The sequence below is a fragment of the Salarias fasciatus genome, chromosome 12, assembly GCF_902148845.1.
Source record: "Salarias fasciatus chromosome 12, fSalaFa1.1, whole genome shotgun sequence".
In the NCBI taxonomy this organism is placed as follows: domain Eukaryota; kingdom Metazoa; phylum Chordata; class Actinopteri; order Blenniiformes; family Blenniidae; genus Salarias; species Salarias fasciatus.
Window position 1 is genome coordinate 15,727,636 of NC_043756.1, and position 18,329 is coordinate 15,745,964.

An 18,329-nucleotide genomic window follows, 5' to 3' on the forward strand; every position below is an offset into this window, starting at 1 on the left:
TTTGGCCCGCGCTGCAACGCACCTGCAGCCAGCGGTGAACGTATGGAAAATACAGACAGTCAGATGCCTGCTGAGCGCGAGCCAGCGACACGCAGCATTCAGGCAAAACATTGTTAAAGCCAGACAGTATTTAAACCTGTCGTAATTAAGATTTGAGAAAGTAATCCCAGCTTGCGGTCCAGTTCCATCACATGGAATTTATCAGGGGATGGAGTCTGGCCATTAAGGGCCTTTTTCCAACAAGTCAACTCAGTAGCTGTGCAGACTTCAGAAAGTGTCTGAATGAGGTCTTTCAAATCAAACTGATCACATCAAGTTTTATGATGACTGTTTGATTCACTGCAAATGATCATGTTTAGCAGATTATCGTATTTCTTTTTAAAAAAAAAGATGAAAAAGGCTGACGAAGATTTAAGAAAGCTTCATGCAGACGTGTCCTCATCTTATGGTTTTCGTGCGAATGCTGTTTTGAACAAATTTTACTGCACTGCTGCTAGCTACTCTTCTCCTTGTGTTGTGTCCCCTCCAGAAGAAAAACGGGGAGTTTACTTGTATTGTACATTTACATTCAGCTTTGTGTTGTTTATACTGTGCAAAGTTTTCCTAAACTGCCCTCGAATTGGACTGTCCAAATTGAGAGGACTGGTTTTGGTCCACGGACCACACATTTGTTTGAACAGAATCAGACAAAAGTGCGGCCATCTTTGGTTGAGGAGAAATTCTAAATCTAAATCACCGTAATCACATAAATTTAGTGAAATAAGAAACCAAAGAACAACTAATACCTATTTCTCTAAAATCATCAGTGATGAGTTTTTTTCTCTGCTACTTTTTCTGTATTTTCCCTTTAAATACCTCTAAAGAAAAAACCCCCCACCAAATTTAACGTGAAGAGACACCATCAGGGGACGGATCAAGAGGCGTTGCTGGAACAGCTTATTGCCTTGTGATATATTCTTCAAACACGAGTGAAGAGATCCACTATTTCTACCTAAAATTACTGCCTCATTTAACGATGGTGGTCGAGGACCCTGTCTACAGAGCTGACATAAAATATCACATATTGTATGAATTACATTATTCTATACACAATTATGAACAAGGCTACCTTCATAAGGATGCATTTGAAATTCCTATATTGTCCCTATTAATGCATTTGTGTCTTGACTGTAATTTATGACCTGCATTTGCTCGAAGGTCACACTCCTGCAGTAAGACCATGGTTTATAGTGTCCATCAAATTTTGATTTGAAAGGTCACCTTTTATTTTTTTTCCTCTTTTCACTTCTTTATCGTTCTGTACTTCAAGTTGAGATAAAGGCGCTTTAATTGGAAAGCAACTCATTATTCATTCAGCCCATCAGATGAAATCATCCTATCTGCCTCCTAGTGGCTTCTGGGAGGTAGCGCACGCATGCGAGTGGTCAAAGCTCTGACCTCGGCTGTCCTTGTCATTGTTAACAGTATCTCACGCTGCCGGGATCTATAATTGGAAATAATTCATTCAGGTCAGGAGGAAAAGTCTTGCCGGTATGACAGCACTGACATAAAATCCTGGAACTGGATCCTGGCTGCATTTATTTTGAATAGCCATGCTTAATTTAGGTGTTGCTTAGTGTAGTATATAAGATGTCTTTTTTGCTTCATATTTCATACGAGATGTATTTCTCTCTCTTTGGCTCTTAGATTTATTCACATTAGTTTGCAGGGTTCTGTGGTGCCATTTGCAGCTTTTTTTTGCATTTTATCTCTTTTTCCTTCTCATATTTTTTGTGTAGATGCATTTCTAAGACCTCAATGTCACAAAAGAAGATTATCTTCGTAAACAGCGACTTCACTTGCAGAGAAATTTGTAACCATGAAAGCCTCACCTTTCAAACCTTTAAAAACGAACCTGTGTAGGATACACTGAATTAGCCAAGCTTATATATCCATCTGTGATGCTCCTTGGCCTCTTAAGTTCAGACTCCCTTCATTCACCAGGGGCGCTCAGAGCATAAACTGTAAGATGAATGAGCCGAGAATTACAAGCACAGCATCACTGATGTGCTCAGGTGATGCGACACTGAATATCTGCTCACAACTCCGATTATAAAGGAAAACAGCTGCTCTGTGGAATGAAACTTCCACACAATACAGCTCGCCATACTCGATCTTCATTGTTGGTGGTGTCATTGTTGTCACCTCTCGCCACTCCTCGTTATATCCACAATAGGCAATGTCAGTAGAGATGTTTAGAAAAAAAATGTTCACATGTAGTCCTGCTTTCTGTCAATGAATCTGTGTTTTGCGCCACTGTTGCCTCTCTACAGCCAACACTGACTTCAGCCTTAATTTAGAGGTAAACTGTTAGGATTAGGGTTAAATGTGAAGGACTCGACTGAACAGAGCAGAAAGGAGGAGACAAAAGGTATCCAGTGAATATGTTTAAAACGCTTTTGCCTCAAAAAATGAAATAAAAAATTGAAAATTGAGAATTGTAAAAATTGTGTTGATAAAATTTAGCATTACTGCATTCATATCGTGTCTGAACTTGCAATCATACCTGTAAATACGAAAAGGATCTCCTGCCTGCAAACAGTGATAAGAACTTTACGGCCAATTTAGCTGCTCTGTGCTGCCATTTAATATTTTTGTATTATATAAAGTAAAACGTCAATGTTTTATACATACAGCTGAGAGACAGAGAAAGGACAAAGATCAAAGCCAAGATGAAACAAGCTGAATAGGGGGAAAAAAATGACAAGATTTACAATCAAAAGACAGAAAAAGAAAGGGCAAAAAGGCCAAAGGAGCCCGAGAGACGGAGGTTTGAGCAGAATAACTGATGAACTGACAGAAAGACGGACAAGCTCACAGGAAGACGAGACAGACTCCACCTGTGCTCCGATACAACCAGAAGACGTCTGGTGATCCATCTGCTGTCCGTCCCACGGCACATGGGACGCACCTTTTCTCGGGACAGCTGCTTTCACTTATTCACTTTTATGCACTTTGAAGTAGAAACCTAATGATGAGGAACAAAAGCTTGACATATCTCCAACCTGCTCTTGAACCAAAGCACAACTTGCGGAGGAGCGAGGTAGAATGACAAACTCTTGAGTGTTACTTGGCGATTGCATTGTTAAGGTGAGGCTTTAAACACAGCTTGGGCCCAACCACACATATTCGATTTGAAATGTCTGTTAAGCCCTGATGCACTATCTGCAACTGCCCTAATTTTCACACTCAATGTGTTAAATGTGTTAAATTCCACATAATTCTTTTCAATTCTAATTTAAAAATCCTGTGTAGAAAAGGCATTGCCCTGACCCGCCCTGAATTGCTGCCCTGCTGAAGATCCCTAGCTCCCACGAGGGAAGGCTAGCCCGACACTCTGAAAACCACTGCTTTAAATTATCTTATTAACAGATAACTGTGTGTGTGTGTGTGTGTGTGTGTGTGTGTGTGTGTGTGTGTGTGTGTGTGTGTGTGTGTGTGTGTGTGTGTGTGTTAAGACCTGCAGCTATTTGAAGGCCGGCATTTTTGCTGAGTGACATAGTTGACTTGTTTCTGTGCTGCTCAGGCACTGGGACTGCAGTAACATCAGAGCAGCAGTTTGGAGCAAAGTTTGATCAGCAGAGGGAGAGAGAGAGAGAGAGAGAGAGACTGGGAGATCAGTGTCAGCCCGAGGGCATCGTCGGGCATTTCCTCTCCTTTGTGCCTTTCCTCATAATGTCACTCAGAAATGTTGAGGCGCACACACACAGAAGGATATACATAAAGCAGGGAGACAGATGGAAAACTACAAATGAACAGAAGGAATGATGACCACGGAGAAGGAGGCTGGCGGTTTGGCCGGACTGAGAGGTCCTTTGGTGTATTACAGTTCGCCCTGGGGTATTATTTGGTAGCCCCCCGCCCCGTCATGTCCTCCGACTCATATGTCACTCTGCCAGGGGGTCCCCCGCCCACCTCTCCAGGGGCCCCGCTGTAACTGTGCTAATGCCAAAAATAACCTCTGCTAATGGAGGAGAGGCAGAGGGGACAGATCAATAGGAGTTATCAATGACATTGCGAGCTTCCTGCAAGCAAACTTATTGTTTGTGTCCTGCGCGTCCCAATTGCCCCGGGCTATTTTTGACCAGATCCATTTACTTTGTCGACAACAGAGAAATACTTCCAGATTTATCTTTTGGTTTATGAGGGTGAAAATCAGATTAGATTTCAATCCAAGGCCTATAAAGCTGTGTTGACTGCTCTCATTGTGTGTTTTATATATTTAAACCAGACATGAAGATTTTGTTATAGGCTCACTTTACAAAAACAAACTAAATCTGACTGGACTTTTCAGCCCCCCCAAAAGGCTGGAACAAATCTAATTTGTTTACTTGGATTAAACTCAGCCTCTAAATTATTATTATTGAATGTCAGTTCTTGCTCAGATATGTGCCTCTAAAAAAAGCTCAGACTTTCAGAGACAGGTCAAGTTGTAATTTGACCCCGCTTATGAATAGAAGAGTGTTCTGAATAGAAAGATTCATGAAAAATGCATGCAGTGGATATAAAGAAGGAAAGAATAAAGCGTCAATTAACTGCTGACATTTATACATTCAAGCTTGATAAACACTCCCATAAGCAAGTACATAAAAGCTTGTGGTCTGTGGAAGCCTGTCCCACACCGACTCTGAGCTTTGGTTAGCTTGACATTAAACTTTTACTGTAAGCACTGCTGAGTATCCTGGGCACACTGTAAGCTTTCTAAGCATGTTATTTCTTATCAGATTTTGTTTTTACAACAGAGACAGGAAGGTTATCTTTGCCTTTTTGTCGTCAAACCAAAGGAAAAATGACTTTATTGGTCATAAAAAGTGACTGTTGCTGTTGTAGCTGAGTGTTATTGTGCTGCTTTCCATAAATCCAGAACGGATTCATTGGGAGATGAACAAAACATGATGATTCAGAGAAAAAGGAAATGAAATCTGCTGTGTGACAGCAGGTCACCAGTGCTATAGGACACAGTGCAGATGGTCTGTATAACACTTCATTTTACTGCGATACATGCAGCGAAATTTCTTTACTCAGCATCTTTGCGACCCTCTGATAGCATCTGTGTGTTGAATTACACAAATGTTCCTCCTCGCTATAATGCGCCTCTATAATGTCCTGCGCGCTGACCTTTCTATACCTGCGTCTCGGGTGGCGGTAACTACTCTTTAAGATGATACAACTCGGCACATAACGCACACAAACGCACACACACACACACACACACACACGTCCATCTGGCAGATAATCTATGTATATGTATCACATCCCTCCAGTACAAAGATCCATCAGCCTGTTTAGTGTTGATGGCATTTTAGTGGCACATGGCAGAGACCTAACTACAGTTCTAAGGCCTCGGTGACAGCGAGGCTCTCAGGGTGCATGCACGCTTTCATTTAGTCATTTGTTTGCTTGTTCATGTGTGAGAAATTGTGGCTTTCTGCGCTGTCCAGGGAAATTACAGTTTACAGGCTAAGCAGAGCTCTGTGGTAAGTGGAATCCAGCGTGTGCAGCATCCTCACAGCGGTCTGTGGAAACTCGCATACCAACTGATATTCCAGGCTTCTGCCACTTTACTCAGTGCATGAATTATCCTCATTGTACAGTAACTCTCGCAGGTGTGAACAGCAAACTTCGAGAACTGACAGAACGCTTAACACACTTAAAACTAGTGTAATACTCTTAATGTCCTGCACTTAAACACAAGCACGTTTGTGCAAACACACAACCCTCCACAAAAAAACAGATGTGCCCATTACATGAGCAAGAATGCATTAAATCTAAGGAATAATTTGGAAAAATCTTTGAACAGGAAACTATTAGGATTGCTTTTTTCCTCTGTCTCTCCAGGTGTTTCAACGCTTTACACGCCACTGCAGCTTGTCGATGTCTTTTCCAGCTCCTCAACTCTCTCTGGGAGCATGTGTGTATCTGTGTGTGCCCTTACCACATTTAGGGAGCGTCAGTCTGGACAGGAGTTTGCGTCCTCCGCCATCCTCAATGCAGCGCAGCTCCTGAGAGTCTGCTTCCTCTCCCAACCACAGCTTGATCCACATGTTCTCGCAGGAGCAGTGCAGCGGGTTCCCTGAAAGGATCCTGGACACACACACACGCAGTCAAGAACTGTGTGGAACAGGAAGTATCTGGGCATCAAAGTGTGACTTTCAGAAGAAAAAAAAAGAAGGCATGCAATTGCTAAAGTTTGGCTTCTGTCTCTGCACAGTTTGAAAGTGAATTACAGACATTTATTGAACTCATGTTTTCACTCAGTATCACCAAATATAAAGCAGCAGCTGCAAATCTCTCAGCTTCGTTTCAAAACAGGAAATGATGAACGAGGTAGTTGAGCTCAGCGGTCTCGAAAGGTTACTACTGAACACATCCCCTCTTTTCATTTAATCCAAACAAAAACCAAGGGGTTGAAGATCAAATGTTTCTGTTTGCATAATCAATCCCAAGTCAGATGCAGTGATTTCCTGCAGTCCTGGCATCTCGCCGATGTCGGAAAGTTACCAGCCGGCGCTAACGGAAAGTCAAAGCATCGGTCCAAGGGAGTGGACATCCCATCAAAACATCATCATCTTTTTTTTTTTTAAACGAGTTTAGCCTTTGCACGGATCATGTATTAGAAATTGCCTAACCTCTGAGGTAGACTGCGTTCCTGATCTTTATGCTGAGCCAACAGTTGTCTGGTTCTTATATATTAACAAACTCTAACAAGCTATTTCAGAGAGTGCAGCTGCCTGAACCCCGTCTCCCTCTCAATAAATATATCAAGTTTTCTTTCAGGTGTGTGCAAAATCTGATTTGAGGAGGTGGAGTCATTCATCCATCTCTTTTCTGGTCATACAACCTACTGCTGAATCATTTCCATTGCTCATAAAGATTACAGCTCTGTCACCAGCAGACTAGATAAAGCACAATAAAATAAGTGTACTAAAGCAAAGTGATCATGTTGATCAGGGGATCGGGTTTTTACAAGTAATACAGTATGGGACCAAATTATTATCCCAGTCAAAGACGCCTGTGTCCACAGCTGAATGACTTGGTGAATATGTCGAATATGAAAGCTATTTTGGGGCTCCGCAATCAGTAGACCACTATCTTTAATTATTTTTTTATTTTGTCTTCATTACATCATTACAAACACCATATTTATTTTTTACTGAAATAATGTATTCTGAAGTTGTTGGGTTTTTTTATATACATATCTTGTTATCTTGTGTAAATACAGCAGGTACCATTGCTTTAAAAATGCATCTTCTAATCCAGTGTTCACGATCACTTCACTGGCAACAACATGTCAGAATTTTCTCTTTAAAAAATCTAGAAGGTTACATCTTTAGCATAACTTCAGCTCGTCAGTAACTCTGCGAGAGATGTGGAAAAATCCCGCTTTATTCCGGCGCTGGGCGGCTGAGTAAAGGGTGTGTCCGTGTTTATTGACAGGTGCCGCAGCTTATCAGCCGTCAAGCTTCTATCAGTCATCACTTTGCTGCCTCAAACTAAATTTTGCAGCCCCCGGGGAACTCCGGTATTAAAAGAAACCTATTACCCAGCTTCACAACAGAAACCTATGCATGACATTACAGATGCTATAGGTCTCTGTACATCTAATCAGTGAGATAGGGACTGGAAGGGAAACCAGACTGACACACACAGCGATGGAGTGATAGAGGAAGCGCCTGTGAACTCACAGATAGGAGATGTTGAGGTGCTTGAATATCCCCCAGGACAGAGAAGACAGGTTGTTATCTTTCAGATTCCTGAAAATTAAATGGAATAGGGAATGAGATTGTGTTTATAACACCAGAGCAAAGCATTAGATTGTTTAAACAACATCCACTTGAAATTGGCCTCTTCCTATGTGCACTTATAAAACCTCCACTATTTTGCTCATTAAAAGTTTCCCCCTCTGTGAATGGTGGCAATTAACCTTAAGCAGAGCATTAGTTTAAGCATAATAAGTATCAAACTCTAATTGTTGGAAAGACAAACAATTACAAACCGTGTTAACCTGTTCTGGAGTTAATTTTCCATCAATCTCTCAGCCGTCAACATTTCTGAAATATTCATTTTCTTCAAATGACAGCACAATTGCTCCAGAGCTACACATCTCTAACAATATTTACCATTAGCATGGTGAATAAATTAATCTGCTGTGACATCCGTACAAAGCCGTGTGTTGGCAGCAGGAGCTTCTACTCACAGGTACTGGAGCTTGACGTTGCTCTGGAAGGCCAGCTTCGACACGTAGGTCAGCCTGCTGTTGGTCACCGTTCTGACACAAAACAAACACATCAGCATTATTACCACATCCATAAATTATGAAGTACATCAGTCACTGAAAAAAAAAAAAGGAAAAACAGCACTGTGCAGCTCCATGGGGCATTTTTAAAAGTCATTATATCAGGAGTACAAACACGAGTAAAAAGCCTGCCTGGAAACCCCGGCTGTGTTCTTGACTACGCTTTAATACTGACCTGTGAAAGACAGATTTGTTACTATTTAACATCGAAGGACAACTTGTTTAAGGGATTTCCAGAAAGTGCCATTACATGCTTTTAAAGTCTACTGAGGCACATTTTGTGTACAATGGATCCTAATGCAGCACCAGCAACATAAGTAATGTTATAGGTCTGCAGTGTAAACCGAGACAAGCGAGACACACAAGCGTCGTATTTACCTGACTGAAGGTCACATTTACAGAAATAACGCCAGAAAGAGCTATATCGTTACAGCCGAACATATCAAATATATTAGGTATAGAATGAAAATATGCTATCTCAGTGAAGACGTTTGTTCGTCCAGATTAAGGTATCACTGTTTCTCATCTTGAAAGGGAACAAGGTTTGATTAAAGTCTTGAAGACTTTTCAACTCTCGTCCCAGACGCTTCGCCAGTCCTGAAATGTCAAGCTGAATTCTAGGACAAGAAACCGGACATGAAATAGAAAGCATTTCCTAATCTGTTTAAAGAATCTGGTATCTTTCAACACTTCTATAACAATAGAGATAAAGCTCTCTGCTCTTTATCATCTGAAGTGTCATGGACAATGGAGAGGACAACATGATAACATCGGTGGGACTGAGCAAAGATGGCACGGAACAACCAATAATGTAATCGGAAAATAGTCAAAGAGATTTTACAACCATAATTGAGGACGTTGCACTGTTTGTATTTTCAAGGAATGAATGTGACTTACTACACCATCCACTGCACATAATTTGAAAAAAAAAAAAAAAGAAAAAAGCTCTTATTTAGAAAAAGCGCAATCTTGTTTATGTTATTATTGAATTATTTCCTGCAGTAATTAAAATTTCAAGGTTTTTTTCTTCAATGCTACTTCAATCATGTAGTAACTTTCTACATTATGCGCAAAGTGCTATTATGATAATGGATCAAATATCTTATTACACCACTGGAAAATGATGACAGTGTGGGTTTTATTGCACTGGAAAAGGTCAAAATGATAACATTATTGGCAGGTGTTCCTTTATTGGTTGTTAGGTGGCATTCAAGCATTTATTAATCCTTTGTGTGACCGTCATTGAAATATTCAGAAATGAAGAGTCACCTTTAATTTTTTTTTCTCCCACTTTTTCCACTGTGCCTTTTTTTTATAGAAAACAAAATTAGTTGAAAAATGCAGAATTAACTGAAACGGCCCATATCTCTTCTTAAAAAGTTGAGATAATTTCTGTATGGGATGCAACTCTGACTGATTTCTGCAAAAAACTGTCACTTTCCTCTTGTTCTAATTTATACACTACTGTAAACTAGTTTCCTGCGATGTAATGTGATAGTTCCCTAAAAGAAAAAAAAACAACATCTGTTTTGTAATTGTCTATAAATGCTGTTAAGAAAAAAATAAAATAAGAAAATCATGTTCACATGTATAAAATGCATCAGTTAAAAGGTTGAAATTCTTTGCCTTATCATATCAACCCCGTTGAATATTATCACAGTACAAAGTAATGATGTTTGAACTACTTTATTGATGCTATCGTTTGCTCTCCCTGAAGCCTCAAACACAGCAGCTATTCTAATTTCATTTACAGTTTGGTTCCCATCATCAGGTCCAGCTACAAATAAATCATATATTTATAAATGCTGAGGTATATACTGTGCTTTGTACTAATTTGTCTGCCAAATGAAATATTGGTATTAGAAAATGAGGCAGTGTCTACTTGGGAGATCTCTTATGTTACCTGTTGGAAGATAGTGTAAGAAATACAATGAGACATAAAGGTGTGTGAAACACATGATCAAATTTTAGAAACAAAAATTCTGTTTTTGCTCAAATGGGCCACATCCAAACAAACAAGAAACTCTTTTGCTGTGTTTAGCTGCCTGAGCGCACCACCCCATACATTTGGATCAATTACAGTGCAAAACACCAGCAACATATTCAATAACACAAACACATGTAACCAAAAAAAAAGTGTGTAAAGATATCTTTTTAAAGAGTTGTTTACTGACAGAAGCTGAAACGGCTCGCCTCAGGCCAAAACCTTCCTTCTTTGGTAATGTGTGCAATGAAAGACTCACAGGTTCCTGAGATTCTTGTAGTCGTGCAGGTCTTTGTCGCTGATGGAGGAGAAGCTGCTCTGGTTTGCAATGTATCTGTCAGGAGAAACAAGTGTGTGCGTCAGACAGCTCATTTGTCAACCGACGGAAGTGTAAACAGAAACATGTCAACATGACAAAGAAACGTAATAAGCCTTTTTATAAGTGGAGATGAGAATTAAAAAATGGACTCCTGAAGGATCGCAGATGATGTACGGTGCACCGGGGGGGGACTGCTCCGAGGCGGGGAGGCAGGAATAGTCCTCGTCTTTGTTCCTCTCTCGCACTAGAACGAGGCACTTCTTGACCTGTTTCTGTTTAAGGGCCACAGGAGACTGTTGTGGACAGCATTCTTGTGTGAATGGAAATAACTGTGCTGACCAGTGCTGTGCACGTGCTTTTTAAATATTACATGTTTGAGGAGACGTGGAAGCTGAAACAAGTCCTCCAGAGTGAAGTGAGAACAGCCTCTCCCATGCACAGAACACGCTGGAACACTCACCGCAGAGCTCTCTGTCCTGCACAAACCCTCAGTCCGATAACTGCCTGGTTAAATCAAAAGACACTGCTTTTTTCATGTGGTAGACGCACGGCGAAGCCAGCGTGTGTGATCAGGTTCATTGATCTTGGATAATGACAGTAGTCGAGGAGCTTTTTCTTCATACACGCTGTTCAAGTGCAATAGCTTGTGCTGTATCATTCAAGTCTGTCAATTCACATCACAATAACTACATTTCAGCTAATGCATGTCTGAAGAGGGTTAAGGACTAAAAACACAACAACTGACTATTAAAGACCTTCTATAGGCACTCATGACATATAAAATGCGTCCAGGTAAAGGGTTAAATGTTTCCCTTCTGTTATTAGCTGTATAATAGGATATAAAATATCCTCAAAATACTAGAGAAAAAAAGATGTTGAACCAGAATGAAGTTTAGAAAACACTGATAAATGAGTCCCCTCCTCGGAAAAGCGTCACACTGTTTTATAAATTTGCTTGTCCTCAAGACCAAACATGCCTGACAACACTGACGTACAGCTAATCCGGCGAAATGGGCTTTAGGGGAAACAATGTTTGCAAGCAACAATCCACCAAATAGTTATTCAGTGCCAGCAATTAAACATCTATAGATCTACAACAAGGCGAATAGAGCAGACGGTCTTCCAGTTCAGCTGAGGTTATTGAACATTGATGCTATGGCCAAATACCAAAGAGCACAGAGTGCATCTCTGTTTTCGCATCAGGTTTGATGAATGTTTCACCTCAGGTCTGTTTTCCTGAGCAGGGAGGAGTTCAAATCATCCTGCTGTATGCCTGCATTTTACTGTTTGCTACATTTGTCTGTGTGCAATAATCTATCAGTGCTGTAATACAAAAGTTGTGAGTTTAAATAAGAATTAAAGATGTCAATGGTTTGTTTTAAATACCTTGATTCGGTTTGTATTTACTAAAAACTGCTTTAAAAATAATCTACAAAAGCAATGCTAACCATCGAAGGGAGGAAATAATATAAAAATGCCCACATTGATATGATAAAGCAGTATTGTGTGTGTATTTTTCAGCAGAGTTTCATTCATATCTGCTCAGGTACGATTTACAGCTGATATGTTCTTTCTTATGTCCTGTAATCTTAAACCGTAACGAAGGACTCTACAATTTCAACAGATCTTTTGAGACCTTTTGGTCTGTGTATTTGTAGCCAATATGTTCTTACAGATATCCATATTTGTTCTGGTGTATCTTTCGGTATTGCTTGTTTGAGAAATGTGTTCTGTAGCTCTGTAATCTGAAGATTAATATTATGGAATGCCCCAACTGCATTAGGCTGAATAGAAAGTCTATCTGAGAAAAGTACTTTAGTTTGAGAATTTCCAATCAAATACAATTTAGGCAGTGCCAATTCTCAGCTTCCCTCCCACCTGCAGTCAACAATATGAAAAACATAAGCCATACTACTATTTTTTTGGCCTTTTTTGCAAACGCAGGATTTTCATACACCCACTCTTGAACCATGATATCATTTCTTAGCAGATGGCATCCACATATGAGTTGTTTGAGTCAGCTTTTGTCCTAACACGCCCATACTGTATATGTAATTGGGCAGAAATAACACCACGCTGAAGCTGCATTTGGCTTTTTCAGAGCAAATCCCATTAATAAAGTAACCGTGGAGGTCTCAGGAGAAGAAGTCATGAAAAATCAAGACATCAATTAAAACGGAGACAGGACACGACCACCTATCTCCTTGTTTTTTTGGCAAGGTCGTTTGGACCTCGACGTCGCACAGTCATCAGTAATGTGTCTGTTTACATTATCCGAGCTGTCAGAGCGAGCCTCTCACCAGACTGCTGCCTCATTTAAACAGCTTCCAAGGCTTCTCCAAGGCCGCAGATAAAGATTGTTTATCTCTGACAAAAGTCATTATCAACAAGGCCGCTCATGTGCGCCACAGAAAGATGTTACCGCAGTTAAATATTCTAATCTTACCTTTAATTTCCCCCCCACGGCTATGTATGTATCAGATTTTATTCCTAAACCAGACGACATTTTAATAAATGCTGATAATGATGATGATAATAAAACGGGGGTACAGTAGCGCGCATTTAAATGAAAGCTCAGATTTGGGGATAGGCTCACTGTGACAGGAGGAAAATATCCTTTTCTCTTCCACCAACATTGATTTCTCGTGTTTGTGCCTGGTTCATTTAAATACACTCGTATAAGCCATCTTGGGAAGTGTCTGAGCTAATATTTGGACTGTCTGTTGAGTGCGTGTCTCCACACAGACGCACGCACGGCTGCGCAGACTGGGCTCTGTCTGTCTATTTGTCAGAATAAAGTCTACCAGCTTCAGCCGCTTCCTTTCTTTCTTTCTTTTCCTTTTTTTATTTTCTTTGAACCTCCGTATCTCCACGCCGCTGCTGGGAGACTGATGTCTCTGGACGGCAGTGATCTGTTATGCAATGTAGGTTACACATGATCCGCCAATAAAGGAGGCAACTTCAGTCTCAATCCGAGGGTGAATTCGTCCTAATTTTTTTACCCACAAGGTTAGAATTTATTCCCCCCGCATTAAAAAAGAAAACCAAATCAGCCAAAATGTGGGTCGCTTGTCGCTCTTTCTCTGAGAAGACAGCGGCGGAGGATGGCGAGAGAAATCCAGCAATGTTGAAATGACAGGGGGAAAAAAAATAAATAAATATATCTGAAGGTGTCGGGATCTCTCCCGTGTGCGTTCTGCCGCCGGTGATGGACACTCACATGTCGGTGATGTTCTCCATCTCCGCCTCGCTCTGCAGGACGGGGAAGGCGTTGATGCTCTGCTCCGGGTGCACGCAGGAGATCCTGGTGCTGCTGCAGGAGCAGGACGAGGGGCATGCCTCCGCGGACATCCACGGGTCCCCCGAGCCCACGGCCACCCCGATGACGACCACCACCCACCACCAGCAGCACCGCCACGACCGGGACCCTCTCCCCGGAGAAGAGAGAGCCCGGCTCCCGGGTCCCCAGGCGCTCATCTCGGATGCCAACTTCAGCCAATACAAGGCTCGCAGAACAGCCCCGCGGCCCCGGCCCAGGTCGGCTGGGATCAGGTCCGGTTCGGCCAATCGAGGAGGGGGGTTGGGGGGGGGGGGGGGGGGGGGGGGAGTGAGGCGAAGAAGGGGGGAAATCCGGGGCTGAGGTGGATGCAGGCGGCGCGGCTACAAGAAGACCATCGGTCGATTCGGCGACAGCAGGCAAGAAAGTGAGAAAGGTGTGAAAAAAAGAAAAAAAAACGAGAGGAGGAGAGACGGTCCTTTCTGCCCGGCGTGGCTCCTCCACAATCCCCCAGTCAGTGTCCGTCAAAATCCCACTGCCACCGTGACGGAGTGTGCCAAGGAGGATCTCTCTCTCGCTCTCTCTCTCTCTCTCTCTCTCTCTCTCTCTCTCTCTCTCTCTCTCTCTCTCTCTCTCTCTCTCTCTCTCTCTCTCTCTCTCTGTGTCTCTCTGAAGAGGTGGAGGTGATGGTGCCGCTGCCTCCGGATGGGTGGGTGGACAATATGACAGCCGGGATGTGAGAGCTCCACTCCAGCTCGCGGGGATGGAGGAGAGAGAGAGAGAGAGAGAGAGAGAGAGAGAGAGAGAGAGAGAGAGAGAGAGAGAGACGGGTACCAGCATCAAAGCAGATCCTGCAGAACGTGATACATCATTGATCCCCCCATTGGGGAAATGTTCTGCTTTCAGGAAGGTCTGAGGAAGGAGGGTCAAGTACACCAGCAATGTTGCTCAAGGGCACCTAAACAGCATTCTTCACTCTGACATACACTATCTCACCCCAAGTGGTCATTTATTGGCTGGATGGATGTCCAGTTCTTTTATTTGTTTTTTCAGATATTACTTAAATAGTACTGTTGATAAAAGCAGAACGTTTGCACATGGTTTTACACGATAGCATACTTTATGATTTTATTTCCCTATTCCCTACATCATATTTTTTTTATTTCGTGGGAAGAGGATCCCCTGAGCCCTTTTGAGAATCCCTGCCGCCTCCCCTGGGTAGGTGCTGAATGATTGTGACTGTTTTGATTCAGCCGTTGGAAGCTGAAGCCTCCCTCTTTCTGACAGACTGCAGTGACCTTTGCCCTTTTGCCCCAGCATCCTTACCTGACAATATGAGAGTATTGAAGAGGTGCCCTCTTTTATCTGGCTACTGGCCTCCGATTGTTGGACAAATCAGGTAAAAGCAGCCGTCAATTTATAGACTGTAATTACTATAATTACTCTCATCAAAAGTGGTCATTACGATTAACATCTAGTTACACATTGATCTCGACGTAAATACAATCACATTCTGTCTAGTTTCCGGTTGAAGTGCAATATTTCATGTCTCATGTGAAGGGATTGAGAAGATAAATCATATGGGGACAATCAGCCCCTTTGAACAGCACATTACAGTATATTTTAAAATCCTTTAATTGGTCTCATTGCCAGATCTACAGATGGATGCTTACACTGGGACATATTCAGCAGCACATGTGAGAGAAGGAAAGAGCAATCACCAATCACCAAGTCTTTAGCTGGCATGTACTAGACAAAGTGTCACCTTCTTAAATCATTAGGCCATATTTCATAATCATATAAGGCTCCCAGCCAAACCAGATCTGAATCAATAGCATGTCAAACTAAGAGTGGAGACTGCACGGCTGCACGCCAGCCCCCCCGCTGCTGCAGACCGCCTTCTGCCGGCTGAATTTCTCAGTGGATGCATCTTCAGCACTGCTCAGTCTTTGAACAACGGAACCTCCTCTTCTCAATCTTTCGCCTTGTAAGTGTGAGACAGAGCATGGCAGCACATCTGCTTTTGAGCAACAACAGTCCCAACACTTTATCAGTGTGATGAGCGCTGCTCTCCTCCTCTCTCCTCCTCTCCTCTCCTCTCCAATGTGCTGTCCCCATGTGCAGCACTAATATGACGTTTGTGCTGACGCACGGGCAGTGCTGCTGAATAGAGGAGCGTAATTATGGAGTCCTGTCTGTGTAGAAACCAATCTGGTGGATGCCAGCCGCAGAAACTGGGCTTGTACGCGTTCTGCACAGAACAATGTGGGCGTACTAATTAAAACATTGTCTGACAAACAGAATATTCCAATTACTCTCTGTTCCCTTTGAAATGTGACGAGAGCTGCGAAGTGTGTTCAGGGTCTGTGACATTTTGAACATGTAATCACCTTTCTGAACTGTCTGTGTCTCATCCCACACAGAGAGCCCGGTCGGCCCCACATCTGTCAGTCCACCTGAGTTTATTTTCATTTTCAGTGATGCATTTGTGGGATGAGCAGCAAATATGTTGCTGATGGATGCAGTCTGGCTCTGTAATCACTGGTGTCATTATGTCTCCATAACAGTTGTGTGGATTTTTGTGATGGGGTGAAAAACTGAAAAGACAATGTGTGGTTATAATTTCTAATGTTTATTTTATGAATGAATTAAAAAATAGTGTTTTTATTTGTAGTCACCTGTCTGGATTACAGCAGAGTCCCGGTGTTCCCTCACAATGCTCAGTGCTGTGGCTTCAGCCTTTGAATGAAAGCAACCCCCACTGCTCTGCTGCATCAGCATCATCTTTTCTTGTGTAATTACAGTAATTCACGTGGTCCTATGATCACCTCGTGGAACATCATAACCATTTTTTGCATTCCAATTACAAGTTTTTGAAAAAGAACGAATTTACAGTTTTTGCAAGTTTCAATAGTGAAAAAGAAAAAAAAAAGGTTGTACTACAGTCCTTCATTTTGCAACTCCAAGGCTAATTTCTGCATCACTTTAATTTGTCATTGCACTATAATTGCCTTTTAGTGCATTGTGGCTGTTGTTTGTTGTTGCATCCCAATAATGTTTTTATTTCCCCCACCATACAATTCTGTTGGGTCGTAAATATCTTGTGTGGCTTCACATTCAGTTCTTGGTAAATGAGTCACTGTTTTGACAGTTCATATCATCCATATCACCATAACAGAGAGCACATATACTAACTTAATCATCTGTTGTGGAATCATGATAATTTGTTGTTGCATCACAGTCGATTGTTATTGTGCTGCAGTGAACACCCACTGCTGCGTTGTAATAATCTTTTGTGTCATATGTGCCATCGCATCCACACGTGTTGCATCATGATGGCGGGTTTTTGCACTTCACATCAATGCAACCTATTTTCATCAACACCTGCTGTGTCATAATTGCCTTTGTGTCATCACTTTTGTTGCATCACGATTGAAATTTTTCCTTTTTTCACATCCTATATCATAACAGTCATGTAGGGTTTTTTCTTTCTTTGTCTGTTGGGTTTCTCTGTTAAAATGCCATGAAACTGCATTAAATATAAAACCGAATTGAACAGAATGTTATTGCTTTGCTGTCACCAGGTTTGCAACACTGAGACTTGATGTGGAAATCACGTGTGTGTTAAAACAATCTCTGTTCGGTACTGAGCCGGTATTGAACCACCTACACTTCTTCTCTCAAAATTTCATTGTATCATCTTCAACTTTCATCTTTGTGTGTCAGTTTTGTGTTGTCGCATCACAATCAACTGTTATCACTGGCTATTGTGTTGACAAATACATTCTGTCATCCTAAATGTCATTTTTCTATGTAACAGTTGTCTGTTTTTCGTCTGTGTCTTTTGTTCCCCCAAGTCCAACTATTGACCACAAACTTTATGTGGTTTCAGAAAAGAATTCATCCTCTACTATTCTTTGAATTTATGTGCAACAGGGAGAGAAAGGGTCATGGCCGGGACAGCAGACACAGTGAGTATGAGTGAGTTTATGAAGCAAACATCCCATTGGCTCAAACAACAAAGGGGTTTGACGCGATCTATGAACAAACAAATCCATCAGTCAGAATAATTTCTCTGCCTTTTCTTTGTTGGCTTTGCCTTGATTAGTGGTTTAAAACTCATGGGGCTTCTACATTGACATGTTGAAAGATATTTGGCTTTGATAGGGTCAGAATAATAGAAAAATATAAAAATGTGGCGGTGTTTTTAATCATTGGATAACTCATGCAGCCAATCTCCAGGGCAATTCCCCATCACCTCATTTATTCATCACTGTTATCGGAAATAATATTGTCTTTCCATCATTTCTTTGATAAGGTGTTGTTTGCAATGTCTTTGTACTAATAGCTCATTTGAATGGTCACTTGAAGTGTCACTCAGTGTCGTGTGGACTTAGGTGAACCTGCTCGGACC

General features: G+C 41.7%; 1 protein-coding gene across 1 annotated transcript in view; it reads right to left on the reverse strand.

Moving 5' to 3' along the window:
* ntrk2a (neurotrophic tyrosine kinase, receptor, type 2a) overlaps positions 1-14,234 on the reverse strand; it is an 82,856-nt gene extending 68,622 nt beyond the window's left edge. The window contains exons 1-5 of the mRNA XM_030105202.1: positions 13,859-14,234; positions 10,579-10,653; positions 8,237-8,308; positions 7,725-7,793; positions 5,975-6,123 (exon numbers count right to left, since the gene is read on the reverse strand). Of these exons, the coding sequence (XP_029961062.1) occupies positions 5,975-6,123; positions 7,725-7,793; positions 8,237-8,308; positions 10,579-10,653; positions 13,859-14,115 (622 nt within the window). The 5' untranslated portion in view covers positions 14,116-14,234. The remainder of the gene's footprint in view (positions 1-5,974; positions 6,124-7,724; positions 7,794-8,236; positions 8,309-10,578; positions 10,654-13,858) is intronic.
* Between the last annotated feature and the right edge of the window lie 4,095 nt (positions 14,235-18,329).